General features: G+C 43.1%; 1 protein-coding gene across 1 annotated transcript in view; it reads left to right on the top strand.

Annotated features, from left to right (window-relative positions):
• PSTPIP2 (proline-serine-threonine phosphatase interacting protein 2) overlaps positions 1 to 23,410 on the top strand; it is a 394,129-nt gene that overhangs the window by 357,445 nt on the left and 13,274 nt on the right. The window contains exons 10-13 of the mRNA XM_086960336.1: positions 2,459 to 2,557; positions 6,152 to 6,248; positions 23,053 to 23,131; positions 23,301 to 23,335. Of these exons, the coding sequence (XP_086816462.1) occupies positions 2,459 to 2,557; positions 6,152 to 6,248; positions 23,053 to 23,131; positions 23,301 to 23,335 (310 nt within the window). The remainder of the gene's footprint in view (positions 1 to 2,458; positions 2,558 to 6,151; positions 6,249 to 23,052; positions 23,132 to 23,300; positions 23,336 to 23,410) is intronic.

Genomic DNA, 23,410 nt, shown 5'->3' with positions numbered 1-23,410 from the left:
GACGCTAGGCGCTATAAAGAGAGTTCAACAGTTTGACTTGCATTACATTACATTATAGCATTTAGAGTATGTAGTACTGTCCTACAAAATATGAATTGGGATGTGCCCAGGGTGCAACACATGACACTAAAACCACAGTGAACATAAGAATACAATTACTGCTGGTACTGTCGATCTCATTAATTGGCAGCACATGCATTCCTCCATGTAGGCTGTTCGCAATTATTTTTTCTACTTGAGAGGGGAGTAGTAAAAAAGGATTGGGTCAATTAGGCTGTTGCACATTTTGTAAACCACAGTTAAGTTGTTTATATTGTTTGCTTGTGTTTTTATTTGAAAAATGATTTAAAGTTGTGGCCAACGCTTCCACTGTTGCATTTGGGCAGATCTGCAGTTCTTTTGTAGCTCTGCCGCTCTTGCTGTATGAACTACAGAATTTTCTTTTTGAGACACTGGATACATTTTTTATACAAATGTAATCCATCTTAATGAGCTTTTTGTGGAGTCAAGGGTTTCCCTAGATAGCTGTAGCGAAATGTTTTAAGTCTACTTATGAGGGTGGAGTGGCTGTGGCTGATATTATGTGCTACTGTAGAGCTTCCCAGTTACTCATCATCACTGAATGGTGGTCTGACACACAAGGGGCCCAGCCTTCGCATCTGAGACTTGAGCAGTGTATAGAAACCAAATATTGCATCTACTTTTTGGAACAGTTTTGGATCCCACATTCCCCTCGGCCACCAGATTGATATTTCAGATCTGGAACGACACATGCAAATAATTGGGATGGCGACAGTGACTCGCTATTGAAATGTCTCTGTGGGACAGGAAATCGCTAGATCAGGTGGCAGCGTTAAAAGGATTCAAGCAATGGACATAATAGGGCTCTCCTGGCTGGGAGAGGTGATGTTGGATATTGTGTTGAAATCATTTGAAGACCCACAAAATCATTTTGATCTCCATCGGATTCAATTTTACCATTACCTCCAGCTATGTCATGCCATCACTTCTATATGGCATAATTAGGGGAAATTCCTGACCTTAGTATCCTGAAGATGAAACTGTTGACAGGGCGGCTGACTCCGGAGCACGGCGGGGCTCACGGTTCGATTCCCGGCACCGATGGCAGCCCAGCACCCTGTGACTCTGGGCAATAGCTCACTAATCTCCCTGACGTCCTCCAGCACCTTGAGACTCTTAGGAGTGATTAGTTTTCGCTAAACAAATACCGGGTTATTATTTATTTGACAGGAGACCTGACAGACCCTAACATAACTCAAATCTTTTTTTTCTTTTTTACTTATTTTTTTTATTAAAAACCACTTCCACTGTATCAAGTACAAAAGCCATGTACATACACTCTGGGCCCAGATAGGCAGAGTTCAATTTGTGATATCCATAGATCATATCATAACTTAAATCTACCGCTCTCTGATTAAATAGACTGTAGTCTCCTTTGATGGGCTGAGTGATGTCAGGCTTGGGAACTGGATCTGGGTCCACTCTCTGAGGAGAACTGGAGGGAGGCGAGGGCGGGTGTCCCCATGAGAGTCTTCCATTGGGTCGTGGTATCAACTGATTCAACTAAAGTATCTGCACAAGCGCACCTTAAACGACAGAGGACATTTGGCGCAAAATCCTTATTAATGGACCTTAGAAGCACCTTACATGTCGATGACCCAATGCACATTATATGAGGTTGTAGAATAGTCACCCCCTGTAAAGCTTTGTGGCTTCCTCATTAGAGCATTGTGGGCTTCTCATATACATGCAAAGGGTGTATGAACAACATTAATACTCAGTAAAAACTGAGCTAATAATACAGCTATGCCTGTTCCAACCATAACTTCCATATTCTAAATATACATTGTAGATCAGGCAGAAATATACAATTTCAGTCCGTTTTTCTAAATTTCCTAAATTATTCTACAACAGTAACACCGTACAAAAAGCATTATTCTATTTAAACAACAAGGAAAAAAATGAATTTACCCCTTCTATGGACCATATTGTCATGAGTGCTACACCCATGGCGTGCATCAGTTTAGAGATCCTTGGTTCTTGCACTGCAATGTCAAACTAAGTCTCGGCGTTTATACCAGTGAAATAGGAACCAAATCATGTTGGCATCTGTGTGTGTGGCACTAGGATAATGAGAGTCACTGGTGACAGATCAAGAACTGAGATGCTTTGCGTAAACTCCGTTATCATTGCAACATAATTAAAGTCATAAGCTCTCGTTTAACAAATGCATGCATTCAAGTACTAACTTGCTTAGTTGAACTAACTTAACCAACAATAAAACTCTGCAGTAACACTCTTGAAAAAATGACTTGTCCGAGGTAAGTCCAGGATTGGCACCATAGGTGCACTGCTAACATGGAAAACTCAAGCCCTAATCACACTGCTAACATTGCTAGACGAGAGCTGACAGTAATGTAAATGTGTCGCCTTGTAGTTTCTAGAAACACAGGAGTCCGAGCGGAGAAACTACTTTCGAAATGCAGTCTGGACACACTTGAACCAACTTTCCCAACAGTGTGTGACCAGCGATGTGGTAAGTAGCTACTTTCTAATGCATTGCTTCTCACGGTTAAAATTATTAATTTCTAGTAAATTTGGTGAATAAATATGTCAATCAAAATGAAATTTCCAGGAACTAAAACGAGACGCAAAAACATTAAGGAGTTTACTAAAAGTTACCAGTGGCACAAGAACTTTCATTATCCATAACCATTATCAAGGCCACCTGCGTCGTTGTTACTCTCCATTGTCGTAGAACACCAGGATCCAGGACCAGACGTCATCATGCGCGTGATCATCTTTAGGCGTGACCTGGAGAACCAGCATTAACCACCCCTGACATACCACCCTTGCACAGTCCTAGCCTGCTGATTCCCCACCATCCTTTGCCTTCTGGTGTTTGCATGGGCATCTGTAGCAGTCAGCATGCTGTGCATTATAGTAGCCAGGCTATGGACCAGAAGGGAGGCTGCAGATTGGCAAATGATAGCCTGCATCAGCAGCCCAGTGTCAAGTGTACAAACAAATTGTGGAAATGGTTTCTTGGTGGCATAATATATTTCTTGGCAGGGTGTTCTTTTTATATATAAGTAAGATCTGTTACTATGGCCTGTCGTATGAAGCCATTTTTGTATCCTCACAGAATTGCAGGCTTTACAAGTGAAATCACACAGGTGCAGGCTTTACAAGTGAAATCACACAGTTGCAGGCTTTACATGTGTCACACAGGTGCAGGCTTTACAAGTGAAATCACACAGGTGCAGGCTTTACAAATGAAATCACACAGGTGCAGGCTTTACAAATGAAATCACACAGGTGCAGGCTTTACAAGTGAAATCACACAGTTGCAGGCTTTACAAGTGAAATCACACAGTTGCAGGCTTTACATGTGTCACACAGGTGCAGGCTTTACAAGTGAAATCACACAGGTGCAGGCTTTACAAATGAAATCACACAGGTGCAGGCTTTACAAGTGAAATCACACAGTTGCAGGCTTTACAAGTGAAATCACACAGGTGCAGGCTTTACAAATGAAATCACACAGGTGCAGGCTTTACAAGTGAAATCACACAGTTGCAGGCTTTACAAGTGAAATCACACAGTTGCAGGCTTTACAAGTGAAATCACACAGGTGCAGGCTTTACAAGTGAAATCACACAGTTGCAGGCTTTACATGTGTCACACAGGTGCAGGCTTTACAAGTGAAATCACACAGGTGCAGGCTTTACAAATGAAATCACACAGGTGCAGGCTTTACAAGTGAAATCACACAGTTGCAGGCTTTACAAGTGAAATCACACAGGTGCAGGCTTTACAAATGAAATCACACAGGTGCAGGCTTTACAAGTGAAATCACACAGTTGCAGGCTTTACAAGTGAAATCACACAGTTGCAGGCTTTACAAGTGAAATCACACAGGTGCAGGCTTTACAAGTGAAATCACACAGGTGCAGGCTTTACATGTGAAATGACGCAGGTGCAGGCTTTACAAGTGAAATCACGCAGGTGCAGACTTTACAAGTGAAATGACGCAGGTGCAGGCTTTACAAGTGAAATCACACAGGTGCAGTGTACCATTTCTAAATGGTAGGAAAAGGGGTCATGAAATGAATGGCCCTGCTTCCCTGTAATTTCTAATGACCTGTTTTGGCGTACGCCATTCTTAAGGTGCTAGGGGGCCTTAGGAGTGGTATCAATTTGCAAAATGGAAGCTTTCAATGCAGTTCAGTATTTTTGGCTACTCTGTCCTTGCCGATTTCCGTGCCAAGAGGACAGTAATGGTAAACATATGTTCCATAAATTCTATATGAAGATTCATCTCAAGTTAAATTAAATTTGCAATCATACCTGATTTTCACAAATTTCCTTGAGTTAAAATGACAAATATAACCTTCTGCAAATTTTGGACATTTCTGTTTCAACAGCTTAGTAGTGTCCCCAGTTTCACTCATTTGATATGAACAATGACTGCTTTAGAAAACATGTCCAGTGTAGAATCTTCTTGTTCATTATTGCAAGAAAGGCAGTACTTAATGACTGTAAGACACAACAGCTTTTGTGACTTGTTCACAACAGCATCTACAGAAGAACAAATGTAGACATGGTTGTCAATATTTCCCCAAAAGTGAATTTGTTTCCAGCATTGTCTTCTGGCTATTAACCATGTAGCTTTCCACTCAGGATTAGATCATTTAATATGTATTTACTTTATTGTATTAGTATAACACATGATTAGCCTCGAGTGGAAGCTGAGTGCTTTACGTAGCCATGAAATTGACAATCCCATTCTCAAACTTACTCCAGTCTGATCTGTATGTGCTAAGGGCAGCGCCTAGAAACCCTAGGATATTTGTCGCGCTTTATAAATCCTTCATCGTCATCATAAGCAGCAGGGACTTGTCACGTAATTATGGTTGGTGTATCAAAGGCCAAAGTATACAACTCAGTAAACCAGAGGAACATCAGTGCCTCAGCCAACGCATTAGAAAATATATACATTTAGGCCAAGTGGAGAAGTTTTGGGGAGAGGAGGAAGAGGCAGTGGAAGCTGACTTGTAGACTTATAAATGTTGGGTCCTGCAGATCCTTGAACAAGGTGTTGTCTCCGTCGTTGTTTGATAAGACTCGAGTTTGCTCAATGAAGTGTAGTGTGCGGACTACCTTCTACCGGATGGCGACGGAGCAGAAGGATCTTCAGTTTCCGGGTAATCGTATGGCCATATATTCTGACTTCACAATCGGCTCTTCGCCATGCGCGGGAGTTTCTTCCAGCTAAATGTGGCTTGATGAAAGCAGGAATAAAGAAAAGCCCAAGCTGCACGTTATTGTTGGCAATAAGCAACACTTACTCACAGATCCGAAACAAGCTCTGAAAGTTTGCCACCGCCAAGCCCTGCGCTCAGTGCTATGAGGTGTGGACAGTGGGGAAAGCCCCATTAGCCTTCTCAGTGACAATGACTGATAAGACACATTGCATGAATGTTGTCCCGATCCAGGGATGAGCTACTCTCTTCCATCTCATGCTCCCTATTCCAATATTGACCTTCTGGATTATTGTAGTTTAAGACAGAGCGATAGATGCCAACATCCAGTGTCTTAGGAGCTGGTTGCCACCTAGAACACCTTGTGGTACCGTTGTGGGTCGTCAGCATACTTGTGTTGGATGAAAAGATGTTCAACCAACAGGCCCACTAAAAGCTCCAGGTAGGGATCTAAAATTGTTAGTGCCAGAATGGAGCCTGGAGAAACAGGACAGACATAGTGGGTATTTGAAAGAGTCCATACGATTGGATCTATGGCTCGTGGGCGGTTTCGGATATGCTGACGTGGGAGGAGAGGGTGTCAAGGAAGACTTGGTAATCAACAATGTTGAAGGCTTACCAATGCGAGCCAATAGGAAAGAGTCTCCTCTATACACAATTTGAATAAAGTGTCACTGTTTCAGTGCTGCAGTGGGGACAGAACTATGATTGAAAGTAAACTGTCAAGTTAGATATTTAAGAACTGTGGTATTTGAATAATGCGTGTTTAACTTGTGTATTTGAAGCGTTGTACTTGAAATCTAATTTGACAGTGGGCACATTTAACATACGCTGTATTCCTATCTCGTATATTTCCATTAATGCAGATGTATGAAGAAGTTCGAAAATCCTTAGAAATGTGCAGTATTCAGAAGGACATTGAACATTTTGTGGAAAACAAGAAAACTGGAGATACACCCCCAGGTAACCGTTTAACATGTATGATTTAATATGTTTTTCCATTTCACCTCTGATGTAATGAAAAGTAAGTGGTTGATCTGCCATCTGAATATGTAAGATTTCTAAAGTATGATTGGAAATGTTATCTGAAGTTAGACTGTAGTAAAACATTAATGTATAACGGGGTCAAGGAGTACTGCAATGTGAGAAGGATCAACTAGAGGACAGCAATCAAGGTGCACTTTAGTGGAAGTTTGACTAATACATTCATACAGGGGCATAGCTTAGTCAGTGAGATTTCCCAACGAAAAGCAGTATGTTGTAGGGTAGAGGGATGACCAAGGTTTTGGATACACTGTTCCAATGAGGAACATGTTCAATAATGATTTACAATAGGTGGATCCCTGTCTAAGTTCCTGGGAAAAAAAATAACAATAAGTTAAAACATTTTAGTCAAACAAGGACGACGAGAACAAATCAACTAAGGCTTTGGAGACCCTACTCGCAGGGTGCTAGAACCCAACTCTCAAACTAAGAATGCATTTATTTTGGGGGGGGGGGTACTACACCAAACAGCCCCCGCCCACCCTCTGAAGCTACACCCCCACAGTCATACTAGCAAGCAGGGGAGAAAAGGCTGCCTGGGTTTTGACATCCTTAGAAGAATGGGTTGTCACTTCCCCTGGGACTCCCAAGGAGCTCAGAGTCTTTTCATTGCTGTAGCTCAGAGACTTTGTTAATTTTAGGGCCAACACCACCAACAGACAGCCCATATCAAGCACAGAAGGTTTCCAGGAGTGCTTAAGGCTAGGTTTTCTTGCTAAAGGAACTCCCATCTGAGAATCTAATGGATAGTTTCAGCGTGATAATGGTCATGCAAAATGTTTGTGGAGAGATTCAAAAGTTATCCACAGGGTGGTTGAAACAGAGATAGTTGCGCAAATATCCTCAAACCTTGCAATACATGTAAACATTGAGACTAACTAGAGATATTAACCTAGCGATGTCTGCAGTAGGTTGTTGATTGAATATTAATTTACCTTAAATAATTGAGAAGACAAGAAGCATTTGGAAAAAGAGGAACAATTTGGTTTAGTTAATCATTGCATTCGTGAGAGCCTGGGCGAATGCTTGTGCTCAAAATCTCTAGATGTACAAAGTTTTGACCGTCAATTTATACAGTTCATGAGGTACAATAAAACACATTTTCTACATTCCAAAAATGCATCTTAGTTGTAAATCAACAAATGCGGGCATCTGATAAGAACATAGACAGCTCTCGACCTCGGGGAGAGCTAGTGTGGGCCGGTGTGTATGTGTCCAGATGCCTGGCATGAGGAGCGTGTGATCACTACGTGCGTTGTGCCTGTTGTGTCCTGAATGGCTGAATGTGCCTATCTACATGTGGTACCTAGCTTTGCGGTATTTCTGGGGAATGCAAGTCTTCAGCCACACAGGATTTATTAGGGCCAAAAATCCCTGGCTTGTTTGTGTGCAACTATCTGTGGAATCACAAAGGTTTTCCTTGTATGCATGTTTATCCTTGGTTTATGGGGGACCCCACCTGTGGCATTTTACTTGATAGTTATGGGTATAGGTCGCAGGACCTGCCTGACCACGTACCTCTGACTTGGGGTTGATGGAGACGTCAGCTTGTGTGAATCCGATAGTAATGATGTGAGTTCATTGGAACTCCTAAAAATAATATGACAGCCACTGGTGTAATTTTTATCTACATTATTAGCATTACACATACAGTTGTTATTGTGTACATTGATAGTGTTCATATTGGTATTAACGAGGTTATGTTTGCTCTGGTCTGAAAGTACATTGACATTGTTCTTTTCACATCAATAATATCGTTTGAGATCATGGCACACATTGGTATCATATTATTGCTGATGGCGCTGCTTTGCGGGCATTGACATTGCATTGATGGGCATTGTGCGGGTACACGTTGTGACATACGTTCAGATTGCATTTACGGATATTGTTGTTATTGGGCCTGCACTTATCATGACATTCATTGAAATTGTATTCACCCATTCCGACAAGGTACCTGGATAAAATGAATGCACTGCTCATACGAGACACATCTATGTTTGCTGCACATTTCCCTTTACATTAACCCAACAATTCCACAATAAGGATGCCCAAAGCTTGCCAACAACTCAAAAATCTGGGAATACAGATTCTGAGAGGATTATTTTATAAGATCGTCTTATATGTGAAATCCAATGGTATTGTGCAGTTCGAATGAGCAAAACCTGCAACTGATGTACATGAGCTTATTTCATCTCTATTTCTACCAGTATAAGCGTGTGCTATATAAATACCAGAATATATATACATTTAAAACCCACAAGGTTTTGAGAAACTCTCTGTAAGGCAGTATATTTGCTTCTAATGTTCCACACGTTTATTGGAGTACCCCTAAACCTCTTTAGAATAACACTATTTTAAACCTATCAAGTTAGCAATATTACAAGCAAAAAGTGTAACTTATGCAGCCACATGCATCAAAGGAAATTGCTTTCGCAAACGGTGCAAATCGCAAAATTCGACCGTTTGCGAATGCAATTTCCATTTTTGGGATGCATTAACATTTTGTAATTTTCGCAATTTAAGGAATCTCAAATTGAGATTCCTTAAATGCAATGCATCAAACTCTGAACATTTGCGAATTTGCAAATAAGAGGAGCAAATTACCATGAAGATGACCTTCATGATAATTTGCGAAAACTTAGAAAAATGCACTAAAATGCATTTTTCAAAGTCCCATTTTACACACACATATGCCCTTGGGGCATGTGAGTGTGCAAAATGTACTTCTAAGCAGATTTCAGGGGTGCAACAGGGTGTCCTTTGGACACCCCTGCACCCTTGAAATTGCATTCTTAATTTGCGAATTTCTAATGGTGAATTGCAAATTAAGAATGTCTTTCCATTTATTCCTATCGGCCTCTAGGCCCATAGGAATGGATGGGGAAGTATTCTTTAATTGCGATTCTCAATTAGAGAATCGCAATTAAGGAATTTTAAGAAATCTCTATTTTTATAGCGATTTCTTGATGCATTGCAGTTTGCAATTCCTTAATTGAGATTCCTTATTTTTTGCAATTAAGGAATCGTAAAATGCAATATTGATGCAGGTGCCTGATAGCTATGTTTCTCAAAACATCTCTGGAGGAGACCACATTGTCTTTGGAAAGTAAACTTCAAATTCTTTCAGTTTCCCAAGTTGCTGATCTAATCTTTTTTCAAACACACCTTTTGACATTAGATGTTTTCAGAATTGCTTTGGAGAAGAACCCAAAATCTTAAGACTACTATATTTCGCATATTTGTTGCTGGAAATATGTGCCTTACAAGTTACAGTTTGCAAATAATTTCCCAAAAACGTGTTGGAATTCATCTTCAGCGCCTTATAGATTGGCCTTTAAATCAAATGTGAATCCGTGTTAAGGGCATATAGAAGGCTTTAACACGTATTTGTCACAAAACTCTCCAAAACTGACTTTCTATGTATATCTGTCTATCTCTACTACATCTATACATAATGTATAGTATAGTGAGTTCATTTCAGTTTTGATTCATTGTCATGCATTTTGGTTACCATTTCGTTCACTTACAAACGTTGATTATTGTCCACAAAGTTTGGGAACACCTGCCATTAGAAAGCAATAACTTAATTCAACTCTTACTGCAATCACTGTTTCTAGATTATTTATTAAGCTTCTTTCAGCTCCCATGTGAGTTGGGCAACTCTTTAGTAAACATAACATATACACAATTTTAATATACTCTTAATTTAACCCAATATAGAAAGTAAAAGCCATCTGAAATAGAATTATCCTCATTTCTATTTAAGTGTTACACCGTAGTAGTTGGTGTCAGAGAAGGGGAAGTGTGCTGTTTTACACACCTTTTGTGCAATGCAATCAGTAGTTTACTTTGAAATAATGCATTCTCACAGGAGAGGCAGTAATCTACGTATTGAAATGAGAAGTATTGCTAGCAGACCTGCTGTAAATAAATAACCCCTTATTTGTAAAGCGCGAACTAACCTACCCTATGGGTCCCACGGCGCTCGGGCCATGGGGGAGATTAAGTGAGCTATTGCCTAGAGTCAAATGATGCCAAGTTGATCTGCCTCCAACGCTGGGGATCCAACCGTAAGCCACGTGCTCCAGAGTCAGCTGCCTTGGCCGCTGCGGCACACTTCTCCCCTTACTTAATGCTGGCAACTCTGCAAACTAGTCCTCCATTAATGCTGATAGCTCTTCTTTCTAAACATTGGCTGGGATGCCTTTAGTATTGTTTAGCAGTGCTCTGTTATAACTGGCAACGGTTGACTTTACTTTTGCTTTCTCGTCCTGAGCAAGAAGCCTCATTTACTCCGTTTTTTAGGATGTAAGCGGTGATGAATACCAGGTTTTCAATCCTTGCTCAGTGGTGAGCAAATGTGTTTATGATTAGCTCACTTTCTTAGAATTTTCCTATTTACCTGATGACTTTTCTGCCTTTATAGCATGGTGCGGGTTCCACTTCAAGTCTATGGCCTCCTTATCCAATTCTGTTAGCTGCATTTGATGCCCCATTTTAATACACGTATGTGGTCAGGTTTTTAAGCATGTTAGTCAAACTAGACCTCTTTTTCCTATTAACCACCAATAGTAATCTAGTGAAATTGTATGATAGAGCTTTAAAATGTGATAACAAGAAGGATAAGGGAAAATGATTTAGGAGTGTGAGTACCTGCTTCCTTCCTCACAACAGAACTATAGATTGGCTTTAGGTTAGGAGCTCCCACTTCCTGCCAGATGGACACAGCCTTGCAAGCCAAAGATGTGGAGAATAGGTGAGAGCTGCTGCAGTTGGAGCATATAGAGCAGTTTACTGTAAAGGCAGAAGAGTGAGCCAGCGCCTGCCACAGTTTTTCTTGAACATGTCTGGAGATTTTCTGGGCCATCCCTACAACACCTTCAGCTGTGGCTCAGTGCAAGCTGCTTCTTAAGGCCCACCCCTTCTTCCACAGTCCTGGGGGTGAAGGAAAAAGTATACCTTAGAGAACATGTTTGGTCTCATCGGAGCTAATCTTTACTGCCAGTAAGGAGTAGCAATCCGCTGCGGTTAGTGGAGCTAACAGTGGTAGGGAGGTGGGGCTGTGTAAGGGGGGATTCCAAGGGACGATGCCGAAGGAAAATTAAAAAAATATTTAATTTCCCCTTCGGACTCTCCACTTTCTTGGCCCTACCGCTCACCACTGTTACCTTCACGGACCGCGGCTGGTAGCAATCATAAGAATGTTGATACACTCACTGCCCAGACACGGTCCTGCAGGGGGGCACTAGGGGTGCCGACACTGCCAGAAGCCACTACCTGTGGCAGATGGAAATCTATAAATACACACTTGATGGATATGATCTTGTATTGTCTCCTGCTCCCACCACCAATAAGGTACAAGTCTGCCTGACTGGATGGTGAGGGTAAGAAAGACCTCAAGGGGAAAGCAAGTATAGGGAAGAAGGGAGCGGGAGACCAGCACACAGTGGGAGTGCATGAGAGAGAGAAGAATGCATGGTGTGAGTGCTCATGCGGTGAGAGATACAGAAGACATAACCTCGTATTGAATGCTAAATCAGAACTAGCACACAAGAAAATAATTAACAAATATTTCCCTGACATCAGAAATTGAAGGATTCATTCAACCAATCAAGAACAAGGGTCTACGTGAGGCATCTACAAGTATCCTTTATAAACTGACCTACATGTTGGAGGGAGGGAGGGAGGGTGGGGAGGTTGGCGAAGGAATTTAACTGACAACAAGCGGGAAACAGAAATAGCTGTAAGAATGCGGAGATTAGGAACACATAATGCCTGCAGGGCCTACTCAACTGCACTGGCTCACCCTACTGATGGTAGTATTGTTTTTGGGGCCACAGGCACTCTGCAAGTTGGGGTGGTGGGAGGTTTTCAGCCCACAGAGCTAGGTAGCAGGGAGGACGGAGGTCTATAATCAGGGTTCTTGTTTAAATTTTCAAATAGGATTGGTTATTTTTACACCCCTTTGTAGTGTAGTTCCTATTTTCCCAATAGGCTCTGCGCATTGGAATAACATAAACAGCAGTGTAGACGTAGGACTGAGGTCATCTAGGTCTCTACTGACTATGGTAAACTTAATTTAGGTTTGCGCCAGCTAGCTCAGAGGTCACTGAAAACTTTCTTGAATGAAATAGGGAGGGACAGGCTCCCCTGGCTCAGACAAGAAGGGATTCAGTTTCCGACAACCGCATAAACATGACAACTTTGCTCCCTCAGAATAAGAGTATATCTCTAGAGTTGTGTGAAAACAATAGACCGATATTTCACTCAGTCAGCAGTGCATACTTAGTTTCACCAGAATGCAGAGAAATAGAGAGACGGGCGTTTTCAATAAAAGGTGTTATTTATTGAGCAGTCTTCCTTCTCATGCAGAGAACTTCTGGTCCCTTAGATGGTGGCCAGAAGAAATGGGTTCCCCTCCCTCCCCGGTGGCAAAGGTCAAAAACTTAGGTATACTGGTGGACGACTCATTATCTTTTAAACCACAGGTTAATGCACTATCCTCATCTACGCATTATATCCTGAAAACAATCAGGAAAGTGCTGCCATTTTTGGAGATGGAACACAGGAAAACAGTTGTTACTGGACTGGTCCTCTCGCGTCTGGACTATTGTAACAGCCTTATGTTGAATGCCCAACAAAGTCAACTTAACAAACTCCAGATCCTGCAGAACGCTGCCGCCTGCCTGATCACCGACACCCCTAAGTTTGTCTCGGTAGCCCAGGATCTGGTGAAACTCCACTGGCTACCAGTCCGGAAAAGAATACTCTTCAAAGCACTCTGTGTGGTCTTCAAAGCTTTACACGACCTCGGCCCTCGATGTATGAAGCAGCTCTTCCACTGGCATAAGCCAGACAGAAACTTAAGATCTACAGAGCAGGCGCTGGTATCAGTTCCAAGAGTTAAGAAAGCGCAATGGGGTGGCAGGAGCTTTTCCTTAGGCGCGGCAGCTGCTTGGAACAGACTACCACTCAATCTCAGACAAGTGGCGGACCTGCTATCTTTCAGAAAAGCGCTTAAGACCTGGCTCTTTACTCACTAAATGCTTCCTACCCACACACCAGTGCAATCACATCAGCTCCACGACACCTCCGGGTAACAGAGCGCTCTACAAATGGGAAAAATAAATCAATAAATAAATGCAAGAGAAGTGAATTGCCACAATTGCAATACTTAAAGTAAAGTAAAGTGCGTACAGTAAAAGTAGTATTATGAAATAATACTGTAAAAGCATTGATACGGTTTCTTAGCCATATGATACTTTAAAATGGATAAAATATATACATACAGAAATATATTGACTAAAAGGCTCAACTGGTGCTTCTAACTACGCCTACCCCGGTGTACCTGACCTAAGCCTAATACGTGGGAAGGGACAAGTAAGTAGCGATGTTAAGTTAAGTTGGTTAAGAAAATTTTGCCAAGAATCTGCATCAAGAATTCTCCTAAGGGTTTAGTCAGCTCCGTACCTTGGTAATAGAATGTGGGAGGTCTGGTATCTCTTTCCTCAGGACTTGATATCCCAGTAACCTGCAAGGGTAGGCTGGAAACACCTGAGCCGGATTTTCTCGGCTGGAGAAAAAGACAGCGTCTCTCTCAGTGCGTCAAACAGGAGGGGCGGCTTCCGCAGGCACTCGCATCAGCTGGGCTCTCGGGCAAGTAGATGGCCGCTCTGCTCCAAACCACTGTGTGTTTGCTTAAGGCAACTGTTGGTATTTTATATGTGAAAGGTGCCGGGTTTGACGTAAGGTTGGACATAAGACGTCACCAAGAACTAACAGTTCTTGCAGGACTTCAGGAGTTCTTGTTCAAATCAAAACAAAAGCAGGGGGGGGGTTTCCCGGACTGCTGGAGGCTTGGTTTGTTTAAAGAACGCGTTGTGCTTTCTAGGAGTCGATGGGAGTAGCCGTGCTGTGCTTTGGATTGCATGGGCTATTACTGAATATGAATCTGATTCTTATGCCTTTGTCAGGACATTATTGATTACAACCTCACAAGGGCATAAATCGGGAATATCGAATTAGGGTCCTAGATATGAACACAACACTTTCTTGTTCTGCTCAACAACCGTAGCTATAGAAGAACAGACTCTGGAGGTGGGGGGAGGGGTACTACACGCCACCTATAGTAAAAGTAGGTGGCAATTGAGATCTTTCCATGGAGTACATCATGACCCATCTATCTGACAGGGAAAACCCATATGGGCCACACAATAGAAGATCCCATGTTGACAACTCCCTGAGAGTCATGCTAACGGTCTTGGTAACAAGATAAAATGCTCTTTAGTTCTCCAGTATCTCCGTGGACATGCTCCAGATATAGTGTTACTACAGGAGACTCACTTAAAAGGTAAACATTATAAAGCCCTAGATAGATAATGGTTAAACACTGCTCACACATGCGGAATTTACATCAGGCTCCAGAGGGGTGGAAATACTAGTCAGATCTTCTCTTCCATTTGTCCTGGGTAGAACTTGGCAGAATCAATGGGGCAGATTTTGCGCACTGGCGGTACGTGTGAGAGCATGACCCTTAATGTACTCGGTATGTATACCTCCAACACTCCATGCTGACATCCTACCTGCGCTGAGTGCATTATCATTGTAACTGCTGTCAGGCAGCCTACTAATGGCGGAACATTAATGCTACCATGGTCCCGGGATGGGATAGAGTATTGAGATCGGACAGGAGAATAGGTACGTAGCCACTATGAGCCTCTGTAGATGCAATGGGGCTGGGCGATATATGGCATGAACATAATCCTGGGGCAAAGCAATTTATGATCTATTTGGCCGTTCACGGCATATACTCCCGCCTGGCCCATCTCCTAATATACCACAAGTGCAGGTTTATTCGGAATGCAGTTCACATGGCGCATGGTATTTCCGATCATTCAACTGTGGAGGCGCTGTTCCAGTGACCCGTCAGAGACAATACATTGCCCCCCAGATTAGATCCTTGTTTTTTTAAAGATAAATAATTTGATGATAAGATAAAAGAGCGTTCTGAACAATACTATCAAGATAATGTGGGGACAGTTGACTCTGCATGCACTATATGTGAGGCTTATAAGAGGTATGCCCAAGCCCTGGCAGAGGGAGGAGGAAGGAACTAAGATTAAAATATGAGGCCCTGGAAAAAGGGATTGTTAGGCTTGAAGCAGTGGCATTGGGTGGCGCTGTCCTTGAACCACTTATTAGCCATCCAGTCCGGCTCAAGCAACAAGAAATTAGAGAGACAGCGGACGATAGGGCCCAGGTGCAGGCAAGAGCATCACAAAGACAACTTTTGATGTTGGCGACACGGCCAATAAAATGATAGCTTAGTTGGAGAAAAGGGACAGAACAGAGAAAGGAACAGGGTCTTGGAGATTTGTGCACCCAAGGGAACGGTTCATAGAACAGGGAAAGAGATTGCAGCTGCATTTGCTGACCACTACGAAGCGCTATACACATCCACCTCTGTTAGAAAAAGGGCTGATTGTACCAAACTGCCTCCCCACGCTGTTGATTGACGATCATAATGAACTAGAGCAGGATCTAACTGTTGAAGAGATAGAAGGTGCTATCCGAGAATTGGAATTTGGCAAGACTGCAGGGCCTAATGGCCTGCCGGCCAAATTATATAACGGTGGCACAGCATATGCACAGCGTGTTCCAAAAGGCAAGGACAATTGGTAGTCTTCCAGACTACCAACTGATGGCCACAACAGTGGTCATTCCTAAGAAGGGCAAGCCCCCTGAGGACTGTAACTCATACCTTCTAATTTTGTTAAAGAATATTCAGGCTAAGGTGCTGTCGAAGGTCCTTTCGATCGTGCTTCGTTGAGTGATAAGCTCTATATTACACCTCAATCAGTCTGGTTTTATGCCCATAGAAACACGAATGATGTTCGACAATATTGAATGGCAAAACCTATTCTTTGTGTTGGAGAGGTTTGGTTTTAGCCCACGGTTCTGTGTCTGGATAAGGCTCCTGTATGTGGACTGTTTAGTGAGGGTGCGGGTTAATGGGATGAACTCCCACCCTTTTGCCCTGCACAAGGGCATGAGACAGGGATGCCTGCTATCCGCAATGCTGTTTGCGTTGGTGCCTCTAGCCTCATGGGTCCGGCATGGCCCGTTGGTTGCAGGCATCATGGGAGAGGATGGGTGGGATGAGCGAATCTCATTATAAGCCGATGACATATTGCTATACGCCACCTGCCCCCGTTTTACTGTCTGCCGTTTACTCCACATATTTCAATTGTTTGGCAGCCGTCCGGGTATCACATTAACTGGGATAAATCCCCCCTATTTCTCCTGGCGGGAACAATTCCGTCCTTCCCGACTAGCGGGCAATCCCTATTAACAAAAGATATGTTTGAATACCTTAGCATACTAATAGCAAGGAACGATGATAAGTTCCTGGTAGATAATCTACTCCCACAGTTGGCCAGGTTGCGAAGGGATGTGGCACATTGGAGACAAATGCCGGTGTCCTTGATGGGAAGGGCCGTCCTGTTTAAAATGATGACACCGCTATGTCTGTTATATATCATACAGAACACTCCCTACAGAATGCAGGTCGACTTTTTCCACAAAGTGGACAGTGAATTACGAAAGCTCTTATGAGATGGAGGTAGTTCCAGGATAGCCCTTCATAAACTACAGAGAGGAGTAATCAACGGGGTTGGTGATTCCCTACCTAAGAAAGTAATACTGGGCTGTCCAACTGGTTACAATTAATGACTCAGTGTTTGTGGGACGATAATAACCGGCCTGTGGAGTAGATTGCCACTCAATGGATACCCTGTGGTGCTATATCGCAAAAAGTTGGAACAACAGTTGTTGCCACACACACAAGTAGTCATCCGTGCATGGTGGAAGGCCACTAAAGTTCTCAAAGTGATGGAGAGAACTCCACTATGGGACAGTGATCTCCTAAAGGAAGTCGGTAATCTGAAGGGAGTCCATAAATTGGATCTCCGTGGGATAGACTGTGAGAAGGTGGCCTGATATGCAGTGCTCACTATTCTAGTGAACACTATGTATCAGTCCAACAACCCTTATTGATGATTGGTTGTAAGTCAACCTTATAGACCAGCTATCCTAGTAGCGTGGATACGAGCAGTCTAAGGCTAAAGACTCGAGAGGGCCAGATAAGCCAGCTGTTATACCATCACATATACCCCTTGAACACCAAGTGAAAGGACACCACACAAGTGTTATGAAAATAAACAGTGTATTTATTAGAATCACAACAGCCCTGTACTCTTTATGAGGACAGGGTACTAAGCACAAAACAAAACTCTTACGAAAATACTTAAGTTAGCACAGTATATACAAATGCCCGAGGGGCACGGAAAACCATATACTCTGAAAGTGGAATGCGAAATTACTAGCAGGTAAGTACAGTACTAATAGGCTTTGGAATCGCTAGGACTTGACTATAGAATCTTTAGATTACTTCTAGGAGGCCCAGGGGACTCGGGTGCAGAGTGTGCACTCTCACGCGTGATGCGGGACAAAGTCTATGGTAGCTAGTAAAAGCAAAGTTAGTGTTCTCGGGCGAACCCGACCTGGTAGGAGGAAAACGAAAGTGGATTCTGACCCTTGGATAGTGAGGCTATGCTGGGGCACCGAAATGCCGAAGTTACCTAGCCCAGGGGCTGCAGCTGCATAGGTCTCAAAAGACGTCGGGAATCCTCGTAGACGGACCAGGAGCCTGGAAGAAAGATGCTGGCAGGCGACCAGTGAAGAGAGTTCGGAGTGATCCAAGCCTGGATCTTGAAGATGGACGATACCTGAAAGCAGAGGGGACCAAGTTCGTGACTACTAGCCAGTAGTCAGGTGGCACCAGGAGGGCACCGGATGGTAGTCACCTCGACTAGGTGAGTGGGCGACGCTGGGCTCTGCAGATCTCACGGACCAGGAGGCGTTGTCGGCGACCAGGATGGAGGAGCGAGCTGTCCCACGATGGATGAAGCTGTCGGCGTCGCTGGACCCAGGATTGGGCAACAAAGCCTTGGCTAATTCAAGCCCACGCGGTGGACCTAAAATGGCGTCTTGAGTGGACCAGGAGGGACCGGGGTGCTCCTCTTTTGGAAGGGAGCAAGGGCCAGTCTGGAGCAACCAGACCAGCAGCAGTGATGTCGTCGGGCGTCGTTAAGAAGGCCACAAGCCAGCGGGCTAGTAGCCAAACAACGCGGTGAGCAGCAAAAAGCAGAAGGGCCCCACGCAGATCGTGGAGATGCTGGGAGGCTGAACTTCGGTGCTGGAGCTGCTCAGGGTCGGGGCTTCTCGGACCCCAAAGCACTCACCAGAGGATCCCTCGGCGGTCGTGTTGGAAAGAAGTCGTGCAGTCTTGAAGATGGCCGGTCCCTCGAGGTCTCGTCGCACCCACGGTTCTCAGCTTGGCTGTAGAGGTGGGTAGAGGTCAGAGGTGCCAGGGAAGCCGGTTCTCGTCGAGCTGGGCAGTCGGATTCCGGAGGAAGGACTTACAGCAGACCGCAGTGTTCTTAAGATGGTGCCTGCGGATGCAGGGTGACTACTCCTTAGTCACAAGGGAGAATCTTGAAGAAGAAATCTTGAAGTCCTTTCGAAGAAAGTCGTGTCTTGATTCCAAAGATGATCTAATTTGGAAGGGTCCCCGCTCCTGCCTTTATCCTAAAGAAAGGGGTGGGTACGCGACTAGGTCCTGCCCTAGGGGTGGGACCAGGAAGGGGGGTGGTTACACCCCTCTCCCATGCCGGACTTTCCCCAGGCCAGGGGCTGGTGTGTCCCTGGAACTGGTTCTAGTCGGCAGATGCGTAGTGAGCACCGGGGTGCCACTCAGCAGTCACCTTCCTGTAAAGCCCTGCCTACCCAGGATACACAAAACCCTGTCTGGGATGGTGCTAGCACCGCCCCTGACAGGAAACCCTTTGTCCAAGCTCTCCTCGCTGGAAGGACTCCCAGCAGCAGGAGGTCAGACTCGTGTCTGTGGTGGCAGCATCCATTTTGTGGAGCTGAGGCTTCAGTTAACTTTAACCGGGGTTCACAGTTACATACATGTCGTGTCCCTCTAGAAGGGTGGAATGCTAACCCCGTCGCCAGAATTGGCGAGGGGTTAGTATTCCAATTCGTATGACACCTTACTCGACATGTTTTGATAAAGCAATACCAGAGTTAGCATTTAACCGCGAGGATTATAATGCATTTAAGAGTATATGGTATGCGTTATCATGGAACAGCTATTAGGACTTGGTTCCGCAAGCTGCAAACGGGCTCAGCTCATGCCAGAGCACCATTTCACACGATTCCAAGCACTCTGCCTTCAGGATTGTCAAGGCCTGCCATAGGAGTGACTGATAGGAATCTGTGTGTCCATTTTAGGGTTAGATATAGGTATACTATATCTAAAGCAGAGGGTGATTACACGACTTTGCCCCAGCTGTCATGCAGCCAGTTGTGTCAGATTTAGGAGGCCAGCCAGGGGTGGCATAATACATGCTTCAGCCCCTGGTAGGCCCTGGGTACACCTATGCCCTGAGTTACAGGGTCTGATAAGGTGGCCCAGTACCAATTGGAAATGTACCTAAGGTACATGGAATCCATTTTACAGAGAGAGCAGTAGGCCTGGGGTCCTGATTGGCAGGGTCCCAGGTCGACTATGTAAAAAACCAGCTAAAACACAAGGACAAAAAGTTGGGGGCAACCATAGTCAGGATTTACCTTCCTACATAGACCAACTAGGGGTTATTTGGAGGAGACAAGCCATAATCTCTTTTGAGGATTTACAAGCGAAATATAAGATGTCTCTCTCAGAAAAGTTCCCTTTTTTTCAGTTGGGAAATGTGCTGCGGGCTCACATCCTTGAGTGCGAATAACTGCTGGAAGATAGGCTTTTGCTAGCTCTCTAATGCCAGATAAAGCCACCTCCTTGATATAGAAAGATTATGAACAAAACACCGGACCCACTAGGCGCCTTGCAGGAGGGATGAGAGGCAGATGTGGGAATGCTGGAGGATGACTATTGGGTGGAGGCAATACAGAGTCTCAGGGAGGTTGCTATAAGGGCGCATTGTCACCTAATACAGCTTTGTATCCTTCATAGATCCTACTCCTCTAGGGCCTTCATGCATCGCCTGGGCCTCTGTATCACTGACCAATGTGCTAGGGGCTGTCAGGAAGTGGGCTTCTTTTTCCACATTCTGTGGCCTGTCCAAAAATCCTTGGGAGATATAACACAGGTTATGTTTGAGTTAGTAAGCCAGACTATCCCACTGGAGGCTATATGGCATACACGGTGTGTGACTGGTAAAGAAACATGGACAGAAATATCTTAAGCTATGGCTGTTGGTTGCAGCCATGCTAGCTAAAAGGACTATAACCAGGGCCTGGGGAGCAGGCCGACCCCGCGGGTAGCAGATCGGAAAACAGATCTTGATAGGTGCTGTGCAGCCGAAAAGGTGGTATTCCTGAGCTGAAGTTACCCACAGAACTAGGAAAGAATCTGGGGCCAGCGGGTGGAGTACAGGGGCTACTGAGGATTCTTCTTGATAAAGGATAATGTGGGTAGGCCGGCGAACTATGGGATTTGCTATACGAGGTAAAGTTATTGATGCTGAAAATAATGATATTGCTTTTACATCTGAACATAATGTACTCAGCAAGCATGTCAAGGTGGGATCTCCAGTACTCAGTGTTTTTCAGTCTCAATGTATGACCGTTTCTGTGCTTCTGAGCATATGTTTATTAAAAAAAAGAACAAGGGGGAAACTTAAAGGCTAAAGGAGTTGGACAAACAAAAGAATAGTGGGGAAAGCCATTAAATCAGGAGCAGAAATAAGAATGAACAAGAAAGAAAGCCCCCAAAAGCCACTCTACGTGGTAATATGTACCACAGTCTGTGGCTAAAATTGTCTGTAGTATATATAAATGTGGATGAATGTCGCACACTTTCAACAAATTACTCTTTTTATTTAGCGATATGTGTGCTGCTCTGTATTAATGCCTGCCAAGCATTAATGAATAAACTTTGAATTAAGGCCTAACCCCACGTGGGCTGCTAGGGCTAAAGTGCGCACTAATTAAATATAAATTATAAACATTAAAAAAACTTATCAAATTAATCCACAATGTATTCAATACATTTTCATTTATTTAGACCATCAATAGAATCAAAAGATTGTTCATAGAATCAATTCATATGTCATTTACAATATGCATTATTTTTGAAATATTTCATGAACCACCACCCAATGCATTTCGGGACGTTCTTGTCCCTTCGTCAAGGGTTCCAGTTGTCAACTTGTCAAGACGTAAAGTAGTCTATCTTAACAAAAAGACGAACGTCGTGGTTCAACAACCATACAAAATTAAATGTAGACGACTCTCTATGTAGACGAACCTATATAGTCAGTCTATACGAAGAATCCTCTGTACCTATTTTCAGTCCGAGTAGCTCCGAACTAACCCGCCTAGCTGTTTCAACGTTGAAACAGCTAGGCGGGTTAGTTCGGAGCTACTCGGACTGAAAATAGGTACAGAGGATTCTTCGTATAGACTGACTATATAGGTTCGTCTACATAGAGAGTCGTCTACATTTAATTTTGTATGGTTGTTGAACCACGACGTTCGTCTTTATGTTAAGATAGAGTACTTTACGTCTTGACAAGTTGACAACTGGAACCCCTGACGAAGGGACAAGAACGTCCCGAAATGCATTGGGTGGTGGTTCATGAAATATTTCAAAAATAATGCATATTCTAAATGACATATGAATTGATTCTATGAACAATCTTTTGATTCTATTGATGGTCTAAATAAATGAAAATGTATTGAATACATTGTGGATTAATTTGAAAAGTTGTTTTAATGTTTATAATTTATATTTAAGTAGTGCGCACTGTAGCCCTAGCAGCCCACGTGGGGTTAGGCCTTAATTCAAAGTTTAAAATTGTCTGTAGAGCAACTGTAAAAAGGATGTTATCATTCTGTACTTCATTATTGCTGTGTATCATCACCAATTGTAAGCAAATTTGCATCTTTTATGTTTTCTTTCTGTACACTGCTTGTAACCTGAAAATTAATAAAATCCTTTGAAATAAAAAGGATGTTATAAAAAAAAATTTAAAATATATTTTATTTATGGTACTTCAGTTTTGGATTGCGCTGTAGATCTTTACGTGAAAAATATGAGATATGGTCAATAAGTATATACCGTGGCATAGTTACACAGTGGACGATAGACGGGTGAGGCAGTGTTTACGTACATGTTCTTACAAGCAGTATGGTGCTGGTAGTGTGAGCTTACGATGGAATGGACCTCTCCGTTACTGTACAGAGGGCTCTAGTTTACTGCTCTAGATTTTTTTTTACAAAGGTTTGTGGATCCCTGCCTCTGGGGAGTTCTAGATTATAAGATGTGGATCCATGGGGGAACAAAATAGTTATTTGACATGTAATGAAATACATGAATGTTAAGTGGCAAAGACAAGGGAAAAACACAAGATTTAGATGTGATCATTGCAACAATCAACAACAGCTTCTAAGATTTTAAACATTCTTTACATATATTTTTTTAACATTTTTGGCATGATGCATTTACTACCAGAAAATTGCATGTTCACATAAACATAGCAGAACATACTGTCAACACATTACACATTTGAGTGCAATACAGTATTAGCTCTTTTAATACTAATAAGTATTACAGTACGTATTGTGTTAATATATGTATTTGTGTTGTGTTTTTTAGCCCCGATACCATATGAAAACTTCTACAATGTACAAAAAAATATAGTACCAGGAAGAAATAACGCACCTGCTGGATTAAGGTAAATATTGTCTGCCAAATCACACATACTCTCTGCCCAATTAGATTCCAAGCAATGGAGTTTCAAAGTTTAAAGTAAAAGTACGAAGAGCGGTACTGTGGACATGGGTGTTTTTGTTCAGTGTGCTTATGGTATTGAGCTGATTTAATTTAAAAATGTTTTCTTTTAGGCGAGGACCTTTGCCACCACCAGCAAAATCACCATGTAAGTTGAGCAAAACTAATATGTTTTAGATTAATATGTTGTTTTTATGCTATTTGTAAAAATAATAAGTTAATG

This window comes from Lissotriton vulgaris, chromosome 3_1, assembly GCF_964263255.1.
Source record: "Lissotriton vulgaris chromosome 3_1, aLisVul1.2, whole genome shotgun sequence".
NCBI lineage: Eukaryota > Metazoa > Chordata > Amphibia > Caudata > Salamandridae > Lissotriton > Lissotriton vulgaris.
This window is presented reverse-complemented; position numbering and strand designations above follow the sequence as displayed.